The 15310-nt window shown below is 37.2% G+C and overlaps 1 protein-coding gene across 23 annotated transcripts in view; it reads left to right on the forward strand.

Annotated features, from left to right (window-relative positions):
* Positions 1-15310, forward strand: part of LOC5579800 (serine/threonine-protein kinase MARK2) — a 356247-nt gene that overhangs the window by 210562 nt on the left and 130375 nt on the right. For 18 of the 23 annotated variants that reach the window (XM_021848974.1, XM_021848963.1, XM_021848975.1 and 15 more), the window contains exon 2: positions 7015-8274. The exons of the other annotated variants lie outside the window; for them this stretch is intronic. In XM_021848974.1, the coding sequence (XP_021704666.1) occupies positions 7144-8274 (1131 nt within the window). In that variant the 5' untranslated portion in view covers positions 7015-7143. The remainder of the gene's footprint in view (positions 1-7014; positions 8275-15310) is intronic. 23 annotated transcript variants of the gene reach the window in all.

The raw sequence follows: 15310 nt of genomic DNA on the forward strand, positions 1-15310 counted from the left end.
AATGGCTATTCTCAATCCACATTAGTGTGTTAAGTCACGTCCATCTTAGGGCAGAATCTCAACCGCTCGTCATCGTCATGTCGTCCAGTCCATGATTGACTAAAATATTCGACTGCACAATCGAGCTACAGATCTCCCGCTTTGAGAGAAAAAAAAGCAGTAATAACACGGTGCAACTTTTGCAGCAGCTGGAAACAACGGGTCGTTGCAAGGTCGCCCATTATTTACCCACTTGTGCGCGATTCTTGCAACTGCTAACCTCCTACCTTCGATGATTGTGTATGTACATATTATTAATCAGCGCGGTGAGACGGCGAGTTAGAGGCTGGTTTGCGCCTGCTGGAATTTATTGTCCAGGCAATCGGTCGGTGTGCGGAAACCTGTTTGGCAGGTTTTGCAGGGGCGGTTGTGCGCCTTCTACGAAGCATCGGGGAGCTGATTCACGTGCGGATGCAGTTGACTTTTCTTGTTTAGTTACAAGTTTTTTTTTCAAAAAGGAGGGAAAACTCAATTTTTTCCTACAAAATTAATACTGCGCTGGCTACAAATTCGAGGAGTTTTAAAAAAGAACAATATTGATTCCTTGATGCAGATAACGAACATCAAATATTGGAATTTTGTAAGGACCAAATTGAAATTAATATCGAGCAGTTTTGAATTAGCTCATAACTGCTCGAATAATGTAAGTTTTTGGATAATTGATCAACTCCGTTATGACGACTTAATATGTTAACCACACTGCCCTAGAACATGTTCAGCGAAGTGAAAAGACCCATCCGTTCTGGATGGCTTAAACGGCGAAGATTTATCAAATTCAGTTCGATTCATTCATTACTCTTACTCAGTTGAACTTAATGATAAATTCATCGTTTAGTCGAGCAGAATAACTCTCTGGAAGATTGCTTCTTAATAACAGAAGATATAACAATAATTTTCCAAACTTTTATCGGAAGAATGTTACCTGGAGTGGAATCTATAAACTGCTCGAATTCAAATCATTTGAACTTAAAACTTAGACCCCTCAGCAACCATACTTTTCTGCACCAGAAAGGTAACACCGTACATGTTTGATTGTGAACGCCAGCGTTATTAGTTGGAAAAAGAAGAGGTTTCGCATTCTAAAACGTGATCCGCGTTTTTATAGGCTTTGTGCTCATAAACACAACCCTCTGCGCGCTGATTCTCTGTTTTGTGTGATCAAACGTCTCCTCCAAGCCTGTCTACCTGTTGACGAAGGAAACGCAACGTCTTTCGGACGTTCTTTCCATTCATGTTTGGCGTGCGCGCGATGACTGACGGACGGAGAGACGATAAAATTGACAACCGAAAGAATAAGGAGAATAGTCGCTTCTTTGGTTTGGCATGTTTTTTTTCCTTCCTTCATAATAATATTTGGTGAGCGGGGAGGGAACCTATTTTTGAAACCAAAACGGCGACGGTCCCCTCCGGATGTTGTGGACAACAAGCGTATCGCCGCCGCCGTCGTCGTCTCCGATGAAGTGGAAAACGGAATATTAAGTAAATTTTGAGCTACGCTAGGGAATGAGACGATGGGTTCTCTGGGTTGTAATTTGTTTTTTATCTTGGTGTGGTCGAGTGGTTTTCTTTCGGATGATTCCTAGAAAAGGAATGTTGTCCAGAGAATAAAACAGAGGTCTTTTGGTTAATGAAATGTGACATTGGCTCTTGATTAGTAGGCAATTTCATTGAAATCATTCGAGTGTTCAATATTTAATTGAGGTATAGATTAGAAAAAAGTTTGCATTACAAAATATATTGCTGTCGATTTAATTCGAAGCATAAAATGTGTCTTACATAAGGTTAACTTATCAAAAGGTTTTGACCCAGGGATCAGATTTTCACTGTATGTAATATATTGTCGTGCAGTCTAGGGTTTAACATAAGAATTAAGCAAAAAAATTTGCTGCAGGCGATCAACAATGAAAGATCATCGTCGATTGCATACCCAAGCTCCAACTACAGCAAATGTAGTCAATTGACCATCATATTAACAAAAAAAGTATGCTATACATTTCCTAGGTTCATTTCTATCATTTTACGCCATTCAGATGTTCGAAAAAGTATAGCTTTCACCTTTCGATTAACTGACGTCCGTTCGTGAAGAGCTACTGGGATGCTAAGCTATACATTTTATAATCATCAATTTGTTTAGAAAATTCGACGAAATTCAGGTATTTGAAAAACTACCGCTTCCACCTTTCTGTCACGCCTCGTCCTTTTTCCAGCTTCTCCTCCTGAGACTCTTCTACAAATTTTTCGAAAAAAATCTCATTTTTCTAAAGATGTTGCCTTGGTATTAACACACCAGACATTTTTAAACAATTTCTTCGTGTATTCCATTTTGAATTGTCGCACAAATATTGTTTAAGATAGGCTATGAAATCTGGGATAAATCTCTAAGAAGTTACTTCAGTACTTCCAGGATAAGTTCTTAGATTGAGTTATGGGGCACATTTGATTCAATGTAATATAGGAAATTCTTTTAAATCCTGACTTAACGAGTTAAAATGAGCGTTTCTTCGATTTCTGTAGCTTTGAAAACGTTATTTCAATAGCTTATAATAAATTTCTCAAAGGATACAAAATCTAGTGAAATTCTTGTTCATGAAGCAGGACATAATGATTCTTTACCCTACAGCATGAAAACATGTTACAGAAAGTGAATCAGTTTTTTGCAATAATGTAAAGTAAGCAAAGATGAAAGATCATTTCTGATTACATACTGAAAACCTAGGCTCCAACGACCAGCCAGTGTAGATAAATGACCATCATATTAGCATAAAATGGTATGCTCAACATCTCTTTGGTTAATTCCCATAATTTGACGCCACTCAGATGTTCTAAAAAGTATAGCTTTCACCTTTCGATCACTTCACGTCAGTTCGCTACTGCGAATGCTAAGATATACATTTTATAAGCATCAGCACAGATCAGAGGTTCTTTAACACATTTTGACGTAATTCAGATGTTCGAAGAAGTACTGCTTCCACCTTTCGATCACGTCTCACTCTTTCGTCAAGAGCTACTGGGGTTCTCAGGCATTAACTGAGGGGCATTACTACAGATGTTTTAATTCAAAAATTGTTCCAGGTACTTCTCTTGGGATTCCTCTGGATTTTTTTCAATAAATTTCTTCTATGAATTTGACAGAGGTCACCTCCAGAAATCGTTTCAGGCATTCCTCCAAAAATGTTCACTTAGAATTTCTTCATTTTATATTATTTTCTTATCGAATCCATTGAGAACATTTTGGAAGTCATGCTTGAGAAATTTTTATAGAAATTTCTAATGAAATAATTGGAGGAGATTCTACCAAAAAATAATAATGATCTTAGATAAAGATAAAGATAAAGACAATTTACACCGTCTTCAGCCATAGGCTGCACAGACTGAACATAACTAACATTAGACAACGGACACACAGAACGACCAGTGGACCAGTGAAGAATTTTTCGTTTGACGAAAAGTTTTCTCTGACTGGGGCGGGAATCGAACCCACACTCCGTAGCACAATACGCCTAAACGACTGACGCCGCTAACCGCACGGCTACGAAGCCCACGTGAATTACGTGAATTCTAGGAGAAATCTCTTTAGGAAGTTTCTTAAATACATCTAAAATAAGTTCTTGACAAATTTCATCCCGAATGAGTCGAAAAAAATAAAATCGTGCTCGATAAATTGATTTGGATTAAATTTTGCACATGTTTTTGGTATGATAGAATAAGTATTTTCCATAGAAACATCAATCATTTTGACTCAAGAATAACTTTTGAAAATGGCCTATACATTTTTGCATGCAGCTTGTTTGAAAAATTCTATCTCCGAAACTGTTGATGTTAGAGAAAAAGGTTCTATTAAGAAGTTGTACTGAACCATTTGGACTATAAAAAAAATATACACTGAAAAATGTTTTATTTATTTTCATTAAAAATTCAAAAATAAAGTTTCATGATGGAGAAATTTTGAATAAAAAAGTTTTTCTAAGAACAACTTTTAGTCGATTTTCAAAATTTTGTCAAAATAAATACGTTCTGATGATACAATAAGAATCTTGAAATTATTCTGAACCATAATGATTATCTTGATCACTTCTCTAGAAGTAGCCATTTTCGAATTATCTTAAGTCCAATGAAAAAAAAATATAAATTAAATAATAAAATTGGCCATTTTCATTGATTGTTCGTGATTCTCTATCAAGGAAATTATAATTAATTTGAAAGAAATATGGTATTTACTCTGAAAAATGTATTGTTGTTGATGGATAATCCCGAATAACTAATAATAATGGCCTATTTTAATTTTTAAATAATATTTTTTAGCATTAAATTTGATATAATTCGAAAATGGCTGCTTCTAGAGAAGTAATACAGATAATCATTATGGCTTAGAATCATTTTAAGATTCTCACTGAATCATCAAAACGTATTCTGTTTAGTCGTAATTGGTAAGTTATTTATGTCATACCTTACGAAATATGACTAAACAGAATCCTCCCTCTGAAGAAGATTCGGAATAGAATCGAAACATCGGGAAAAACCTAAAACAGTCGTTTTAATGTCCCAAGACCGCAGCGCCGAATCTAGTAGCTCGAAAATAATTTAGATTTTTTTTCGCAAGGATGCAAATATTGCACAGTATAGCCGAATAAAAGCTCAAAAATTGAAGTACCCCAAACAAATCTCATCAACTACAGTTCAACCTTACTAGCATTCAAAAACTGTATCTCAACGAAATATCAACTGATTTCATCTCAACAGGCCTATTTGAAAAATACGTTTCAGTCATTCAATTTGACAATACCATACAGATTTTAACATATTTTATCTTTAATTGTAACAAAAAAGTAATTGTTTCATTAAAATGTTCGTATATTTTCAAGACTTTTCATTTACTGAAAAGAGGTTGAGCGAGCTACAATCCATACTTTCAGAAGAAAAAGAGTTTGTTTTGCCCTTTATAAATCAGCGGCTTTGTAAAAATTGTGATTTTTGTACCGTTTTTTTGCCCACTGTGCATTGTAATATAAACACTCTTTCCCCTGATGCGCTGGCCGTCTTCCATTGTTGTTTTCGGTCTGTTTCTCCCTTGAATAACGATTAAATGGACTCAACACATTCAGCGGACATAAATCTTCAAAATAGAAAGAAACGTAGCTTTGAAGCTGACCTCTTGATTCCCACATTTTCCGAACATTTCAATTGTTTGTGGTATAATGCCTCTTCCATCTTTCAATACCCTTAAGTCCATCGATCAAATTCCACTCTCCACACGTATGTCTATTATTTGAAGCATTAAGTTTAAATTATTCCATCACCATGATGCATAAGACTCACATTCTCCATGTAATCCAAATGTTCTGATAAATGCAGTTTCCACCTTTCAATATTCTCACGTCCAGCCATCATAAGTTGCCTTCTTATTCCTGCACTTCTCGATTACTGTCAAAGAGTTTCAAATAATCTTTTTTCGATGGCTTTTGAGCTCCCAAACATAAATAAATCTATGTTTTACCGCAAATCGTAAACAGTCTCTTAACTATTTCTTAGTGAAAATTTTATCAAGTTATAACAGTTGTAAGTTCCACAGTTTGCTTGGCGTTGTCTATATTATTTCTGTAACTCATAACAATTCATAGTTGATTTAATTGTAAAATACGTTAGCCTGTTTGTAAATCTAACTGTTTTGCCGATTTTGTCAACTTTGATTTTAGTTAAGCGACAATATTTTGAATATTTTTGCCTCTATTATGTTTGTACAATGAACGAAAAGGAAAAAAATCTGTCTGAAGCAAAACGGAATACTCATAAATGGTTTCCCTGCGTTTTTAACGTAATGAGTAAATTATACTATTTTAAGTCAGCGCCTTTCTGAAAGTTGTGGTTTTTAGGCCGTTTTTGCCCACTGTGCATCGTGATATGTAGGTAAAAAACTCTCTCCCCCCTGATGCGCTGCATATCTTCCTTTTTTGTGTCCCAAAAATAACGATAAAATAGATTTAACACATATAGCGGGCATAAATCTTCAAAATAGAAAGAAACGTAGCATTGAAGCCGATTTTTCGATATCCACGTTTTCCGTGCAATTCAATTGTTCGATAATTTACCTCTTCCACCTTTCAATGACCTTAAGTCTATACATCAAATATCACTATCCGCACGAATACCCACTACATGAAGCTTTAAAATATTCCATCACCATGATGTACAAGGCTCACATTCTCCATGTCCTCCAAATAATCGGAGAAGTGCTGTTACCACCTCAATATCCTCACGTTCAACCGTCATAAGTTGCCGCCTTATCCCTGCTCTTCTCTATTACCGTCACAGAGTTTCGAATAAACTTTTTTTTCGTTGTATCACTTTTGAGCTTCCAAACATTTAGAAAATATCAATATGGTTGTCCGCAAGTCGTAAACAGTCTCTTAACAATTTCTCAGTGAAAACGTTATCAAGTCGGTACAAACGACATGCGCTACTACAGCGTTCTCTAATGTATCCAAGCATTCACCGTTCCATCAACATCATACCTCCACAGATTCACATCCAACCATGCATAAAAATAACGACAAAAGACAACATGTTCTCTCTTTAATGCGCATTTCATGCCGCACTTTTATGCACTTTCAGCAAGTGTAAAATAAGTCTCCCCCCTTGTAGCAATTGTCCCCAACCGAACTTACATGTACATGTAGGGGAGGGGTAATAATCTGCAGTAGCGACTACCGTATATCGTAAAACAAAGCGACATAACAATCTAAACGTGCACGCTTTCGTGACCGACTTTCTTGTACGACTTACACGACACGAACATATGAATGAATGCACTGCCACCGTCGTAATTTTTGTGTGACCTTTTCCTCGATGAAGATTCGCCAGATTTGGAATGTGTGGGGAAAGATTGCCGTACGCGTCACGAGTGGAAACCGATGACCCAAAGAGCCATTTTTCCTGGCTTTTGGATCGAATCTAATTGTTGTTCCCATCCCATCGCAGCCCAGCCATCAAAGAAGATTGATTTAGTGAGAAGTGAGTGTGAATCCGCGCGTTACGTCGTCGACAGGAGTTTTTCGGGGTTTCGCGCGAAAGAGGCCGCCCGCGTCTCCCTCCCCGGGGAGGTGAAATATGTACGAAGTGGCCACGGTCGCGGGCAACAAACTAGACGCAGCGTACGCCATCAAGAGCCTGTCCAGCATCATGGGGCAAATCTCCAGCACGGCGTCCACCAACAACAACCACCACGGTGGCGCCACCGTAGGCCGAAATGGCAAGAAGATCTACCACCGACACTCATCTGTGCAGCCGGCCTTGGCCAACATCAAACTGCTGAAGAAGGAGAACTCCTTCAGCGGGAAGGAGCACCAGATCAAGGACACCCTGCACAAGGCCCGGACCGAGAGTAAAAACATCGACCAGCTATTGCACGTAGCTTCCAATGGGCAGAGTCCGGCAGCCCCACCGGTCAGCATAGCAACCACCGCAAGCAACGACCTGAATCTCAGCAAAGGCTCGAGCACCATGTTCAGCTCGACCAATAGTAAAGAGTTCTTCAAATCGGGCGATGCCTACCACAAGACTGATATCTGTTACTACAAAACCCTGGACAATGGTTACCACAAGCTACCATCCGACTCGTACCACAAGATGACCGAAGGGTGCTACGTCAAGCTGCCGGACGGCAGCTTCCGCAAACTAGACGATAAGGTACATTCCCTAGATGCCAACGCCGTCATCGGAACGGGTGACAAGCGGTCCGGTGCTACGCTGGGAACCGGTTCGAACGTCGACCAAACCACAACCGGTCGACACGACGACTCCGGTGTCCAGTACCGGGTCAAAAACCCGGTCATGAAGTTTCTCAAACGTTCCAAATCTCACACACCCTCCACCATTGCCCAACTCCAGAAGGAAAAGGAGAAGAATCGCCTCAGTACAATCCAGTCCCCGGATATGGACGCCGGTCGTCCTCCGGTATCGCACCAACAGCAGCAGCAGGTTCTGCACCACCATCACCATCATCACCACACCCAGCAACAGGATTCCACCTCCGTCAACAGCAGCACCAACAGCAAATCGCAACATTCCAGCAATCACCATCACCATTCTTCTTCGTCGCAGCAGCCGCAACCGAACCAGAACCGCCGGGTCATGGTCACCATGATTGACGGCGGCCTGCCGGTGGTGGCCAAGAGCAAACCCATCCACGATAAACCAAAAAGTGCCAAAGCTCGGGCCCAGGAAGCCAATAGGGATAAGGTAATTATGATGATTTTGACAGATTAATCGACAGTCAATGACAATACGGCCTTACGCTATTATGCTCCTGGAATTTCTTCTCAGATTCCTAGAGGAAAATCTCCAGAATATCTACTACATACTCCATACATCCAATAATTTCTTCTGGAATACTTTCGGGGGTTCTTGGGTCATTAGGCCGAACTATGTTAGGCCGTTCATGGTTCCTGTTAAGTTTTGAACGTTTCGGCCTTATGACCCATTCGGCCTAACGTACTTTGGCCTAATGCCCTAACACTCTTTCAAGGATTTCGCCAGAAATTCATATACAGATTTCGTCTAATTGTTCGAGGGATTCGTCTTGGAATTCCTCCAGACATTTTTCAAGGAAAGTTTCAATTTCTTCAGAATTTATTCATGAAAATCCAACGCAACTGTCTACTGTATAATTTGTTTTACTGTAATTACTATTCTAGGATATGTTCCAGTGATTTTTCTATTAGGGAAATCTTGGACGAAATCCTACCATAAACGATAAAAAAAAATCGCTGGGAAAACTTCTGGAGGACTTAAGGTTTTCTTGAGACATTTTTAAAAGAATCTTGGGATAAATTCCTGAAGCATGTCATGGTAGAATCTCTGGAGTAATTTCTAGGGTTATCCTCAGAAACAAGCCAGTTTGTGGTTGGTTTTTGATAGTATGTTGAACGAAATTCAAAGTGTAACAATTGCGAATCGAAATCGAATCGAAATCGAATCGAAATCGAATCGAAATCGAATCGAAATCGAATCGAAATCGAATCGAAATCGAAATCGAAATCGAATCGAAATCGAATCGAAATCGAATCGAAATCGAATCGAAATCGAATCGAAATCGAATCGAAATCGAATCGAAATCGAATCGAAATCGAATCGAAATCGAATCGAAATCGAATCGAAATCGAATCGAAATCGAATCGAAATCGAATCGAAATCGAATCGAAATCGAATCGAAATCGAATCGAAATCGAATCGAAATCGAATCGAAATCGAATCGAAATCGAATCGAAATCGAATCGAAATCGAATCGAAATCGAATCGAAATCGAATCGAAATCGAATCGAAATCGAATCGAAATCGAATCGAAATCGAATCGAAATCGAATCGAAATCGAATCGAAATCGAATCGAAATCGAATCGAAATCGAATCGAAATCGAATTGAAATCAAATCGAAATCAAATCGAAATCGAATCGAAATCGAATCGAAATCGAATCGAAATCGAAATCGAATCGAAATCGAATCGAATCGAATCGAAATTGAATCGAAATCGAATCAAAATCAATCGAAATCAAAATCGAAATCGAAATCAAAATCGAATCAAAATCGAATCGAAATCGAAATCGAAATCGAAATAGAATCGAATCGAAATCGAAATTGAATTGAAATCTAATTTAGTATCTTCATATATTAAAACGTTTAAAGATATTTATGCAGATGAGTAGGTTTCTTCTAACCAACACGAGACCCGTTCCTCGAAAGTAAGCCAAATAAACATTTTTATAAATGACCGTTCAAACCTGTTAGAGACGGGTCTCCATTCATTTGTTCGATCCCTCCGAGGACTGGTTTTGTGAAGATTTGCGTCTTCCAGCTATCATTTTCACCTCTCTCGATTCCAAAAAGCAACCCAGCTATCATTGTTCGTACATCTTGGACGACGACGATGTTTTTGGAAATTACCCCTGCGGGCAAATATCACACCGGACCGCGATCTGCCACGTCTCGGATTAAAAAGTCATAAAGGCCCACTTGCCCCGAAAGTTCACCCAAAATTTCAATTTCTCTTTCGCTGAGCGTTTTCGCGTTGCAAATTCGCGAGTGATAAATGGTTTCCCTTTTCGCTTCAAGTGGATTCAAGTGGCTCAGGTGTGCTTACTTTTCACTGTCCCCAGAAAAGGAGAGTGAAAAATCGATTCTTTCAAGAACTAATTGAGTCTCCCAGGTCGTTCGGTGTCAACTTTTTTGGGATACCACTCTTGGAAGCGAAGGAAAAAGATATTGGACTGTTTCAAGAATTTTTGATAGCAGGCCCTTTGGAGGTTTGTTCCATTTCAAACTTGGAGCAAGTTCGGATTTTAATTCCTCGCTCTCCGAGTTGCTCATGTAGGAGGGACCACACCCAGATGACTTCTTTTGTTGCTGTGATAGGGATGTCTGCTTTTAATTTAAATACATGGTTGTATTGTATCTCTCATAAGTAACATTTTAGGTTTTGTCATTATCTTATTATTGAAAATTGGTCCATAAAACCATAATTATTGAAAGATTTTACATAAACATTTATTCTGAATTTCTACGATTAAATGTACGGTAAGACGTATATTTCGTTAAATTATAAAAAAAAAATATTTACAAAGTCCTTTATCTAAAAGTTAATGTTGTCAAATCAAAATTTTGTTTCGTATCCATGAAAATTCATGTAACTGTTAATTGTTCAACGATGGTCGAAACAATTGAACACCTCCAGTAGATCAGTTAGCGCAATTTTTAGCACGTGAGATCCCATGGTTTGCGTGTCTCATCACAAATGCTTCTCAAGTGGGCGATTCGTCGAAAATGGCACACGCTAGCTCCAAATGGGAATGTGTCGTCGACGTCGTTGGCGACGGTCTCCAACGGGTGTATTTATTTATTTTTTTCCTTTGCGTTTTTTTACTATCTCCCCGAGTCGAAACGACGAAAATCCATCCGAAGGCATTTCTAGTGAAATTGGCTCGATTCCTACGGCCGGGACATTCTATCGGGTGTCGGAGTTTATTGAAGGCTTAGTCATGAAATTATCGCAATTTGGTGTGGCACGCGTAAAATAATATTCACATAAGACTCAAATTGTATCAGAAAAGAGTCAGATCTTGTTTACATTTTCAAATCGACGTATAAAAACCTTCATAAGATTTTGACAAACTTAATTGAGAAGAATCAAATTTTTTTTCTACAACTGATAAAAAATCCTTTTTCAACATTTATTGCTCATCGTAGATTTTCTATAATTTTCACACGAACACTTAATGACAAAATGATACACCTTTTTGTTCATTTACATACGACGATTTTGTTCCAATGTATCATCTACGCAAGTAGAATAGTTTGAACGATGTAATCCAAAAACTACGCTACTATAAACAAAAACCGGTGAAGTAGCGTTTTGTTTTGATCTGTGCTTACGTCGCTTTGTCTCTCCGTATATCGGAGTGGTATAAACAGCGGTTAGGTTTCGAAAGTTGAAAATCTTTACTTACGTCGTTATGTGAAATCGGAATTCAAACGTTTTCAAAGTGAACACCGAGTAGGTTCCGAATTGAATGTGTAGAATTTTATTTATGTGTCAATGAGTTGATAATATAAGTTTGTTAACTATTCAGAGATTAGCCTATTTGAAAACTTGTTCGAGAAATATCATTCGTTCCTTATTCATTTGAAACTTTAAATTGAACTACTTCAAGTGGGTGGAACATTTTGCCTAATAGACGATTAACATAACACAAATTACAAGCTGTCCTCATATGAAACTGTTTTTATGGAAAACATCCATTATGCCAAATGGTCCAGCTCTGTTGTGTGTATCAATTTTAGCGTGATCTCTTTGCTCTTTTGGGACTCTGCCTGCAGTTTATTGGTCTTTCACTTGCATGGACGGTAGGAGAATACCAAATATCGTAGGAAAACCGTGAATCAGCACGGTCCTTCGAGTTTTTCTGAGTAGGCAGCTGATAGAGAAAAAAAAGTGGCGTCAAATTGCGTTTGGTCGGTATAGTGGGTTTGCTGCTACTTCGCGGAAGGTAGAGTAAATTTTCGATTGCACATACCCACGAAGGTAATTGAGCATACCGATGGAAATCTTTTATTGGGATTCACGCTTGGTAGCGTATTGAAGGATTTTATAAGGAGAATTAACATCGAACTTCTTGAAATGATCTGAAGAACATATCGGCTGAGTGTTCACAGTAAGTCAGCCGTTTTTTAAATTTTTCGCGCAAGACTATTTTATTAGGAATATTTCGAAACGATGGCGTTAAAAATCATGTGAACTTACTGGACTAACTGGAATGAAGAGAATCTTGGAATCTATGACAAAAGGTCGAAAGACAGAAGGTCGAAAGGACAGAAGGTCGAAAGGACAAAAGGTCGAAGAACAAAAAATAAGGGACAAAAGGTCGAAAATCTTTTTTCAAAGAAGAAAAAATTACCCACCAAGTAAATAATTTTCGACCTTTTGTCCTTTCGACCTTTTGTCTTTCGACCTTTTGTCCTTTCGACCTTTTGTCTTTCGACCTTTTGTCCGTAAACCGCTCAATAAATATCAGTCATATTAGCTGATGTACTAAAACTAGCAATTTCGGTTGCGAGCTATCAATATCACTTTGATCTGACAACCAACAGAAGTGATGCGACATCGCACTTTAGATCATAATCACTGTAAAATGAGTGATCACGTGGTAATTATCCAAGCTGGTAATGTTTTCAGTGACCAACGTTTCAATCCTTCTGCAGCATTATCAAGAATATCCTACTGATAAATTTCCATTTTATTTACTTAATTTAAGGCTAAACTTAACCCATCAGTGATATCCATAGACTATCGCCATCAATGCACTGGTGATGGAGTGACAGCATGATGTTGATGCGTTATGTAATGATCTGAATTGTATCGCAGTCGGTCTTTAAAATTCAGTAAACTTTAAGTGTTGATAGGGACAGCAAGCAACTCTGATCTGTATAAATTTGTAGGACAATTTCTTGAAATTTTTCAGAATGAATTTTGGAGCAATTGCTTACGAATTATTGTATTCGATTGTAAATTTTGCTGGACGAAAATTAGAGAAGTGCACGAGAGTCCTACTCTTTGGCTTATTTTTCGAAAGTTTTTAAAACCAAAAAATCTGTGCTCTTCTGAGTTCAAATAAAAAAAATGGAACAAAAAATACAGTAATGATCGGATTTTGTCAGCCCCCGAAGTTGTCTACTTTTTTACCCGCTTTGTCAGCCTAAAATTGATATTTATTTTAATCAGACTAAGCACGTCTGTACTGGCAATATTGGGTGCTTAGATTAATTATGACCTTGGTCACGTCCATACAATCATCTAAAGACCGAAATTTTTAATAATTATCCAAGAAACTGATCAATGTTACGGTACATAGAAAATGGAAGTAAAAAAAACAATGTTTGTATTAACAAAATCATAAAACTAAGTGCTTAAGTTTAAATAAAACTTGAAACCAGTCGTTTTTCCCGATTTTAACTCTCAACCCTAATTGCAGCATGGGGCTGACAAAATCGGAACATTACTGCATTAAGATTTAGAGGTGGCGCAAGCAACATAAATATGAATTTTCAAGTTGTCTGGAATCGAAACTAGTCTAAGTAGATTTCTCATAATGTTTACTCATTTTACTAGAGTACTCAAGCGTTTTCAAATCTTTTTACATGCTTTTTGTAGCTAGCTAGTTGTTTTTAAACTTTGTATACAAAATATTCAATTAAAAAATATATTGATATATATATTCCTTATGTTTTTAACCTTTATAAAGGTCTTAGCAACAATTTTTAATGAATTTTAAGACAAATGTTCCGGTCATTTAAAAACTTGTGCATTTTTCAACTTGTTATTATAACAAGCTATTTTATAAATTTCAGTTAAACAGTAAAAATGTAATCATTGACAAAAAAAATTAAAAAGAAATTTTTGACATCCGAAAATTTGTTTTGGGTCGTTTTTGTTGAATAATTAAGTAATTTTTTTTAATGAAATGTTTTGTATACACAATTTTCAAACAACTAAATTGACTTTAAAATCATGTAAACATATTTGGAATTGGTAAATTTTTCATGAAGTTATAATCAAATAAAGATGATTTTTTTAGTAAACTGAGTAAACATTTGAAGTTAACTACTTTTAACTAAGACTAGTTTTGATTTGAGACAAATTAGATGTTCCTTCAACTTTTCATAAATTTAATTTTCATGAGAATGATACCAAAAGACACAAAATTGGTTAGAAAATAGCAAAGTTATATAGATTACACCATATTCTATAACTTGAAAATTCGCCTATTAGTCGCTTGCGTCACCACTAAATCTTAATATTTTAGCTCAAGGCTTCTCTTTTTATATTATTTGAATTCAGAAGAGCACACAAATATCCGAACTCCTCACCTGATTGTGTGGTAGATAATTCTTTCTTTGGAGTTTTCGGAATTAACTATGTTCGTGAATAATATCCATACGTCATCCTGGAAAATTCAATGAAAAATCGCTTGAAAAGTTGCTGGAATGAATTCCTCTAAGTTCTTTCATTATGCGTGTATGGAATCATACAAAAAACAATTGGAGGTGTACCGGGAAGGATTTTTATTTATTGAAGTAATCTCGCAACGCATCATAACTTGAAACAATCACTATATCTTTGGAGGAACTCATCGAGAAAGCCACTGAAAACTTCTAGAAAACATTTTGCTGAAATTCCAGGAGGCAATCCTGGAATAATTACTGTAAAGTTGATGAGATTTGTTGTAAGAACCTCATCTGCTACTTTTTTTCAGAATTTGGTCGAAATCCTTTTGGGATGTTCCTAAATAAGCTTTCGGAGAGAATTTAATTGATATCCCTTTGGGAAGTTGCTAGACGGTTTCTCAGAGAGATATTCCTGACCAGATTCACGGTGTTTTTCTAGAATGCATTCCGGACGTGATCTTTGGATGTGCCTGTCAATGATATCTGTTGCTCCATTCTATGGTCTTTGGCATGTTGTTCCTGATGATGTTAACAGGTTCCTTGACAGATTGTTGAGCTCATTGATAGATCTTTTGGAGATGCTTTTTGAATTGCTGGGTATAACTTTGCACGATATCTCTTACGACGATGTAGTAATTGCAGTGAATTTAATTTGATCCATAAATTAATTCTAAAAAAGGGACAAACCTTCTATTTGCCTAGACTAACTTGTGAAAAATATGGAAAAACCTTAACAAACCGCATATTCTCTCATCCACGCAAGGCTCATCCTGATAAATGAA

This window comes from Aedes aegypti, chromosome 3 (genome assembly GCF_002204515.2).
Source record: "Aedes aegypti strain LVP_AGWG chromosome 3, AaegL5.0 Primary Assembly, whole genome shotgun sequence".
Taxonomy (NCBI): domain Eukaryota; kingdom Metazoa; phylum Arthropoda; class Insecta; order Diptera; family Culicidae; genus Aedes; species Aedes aegypti.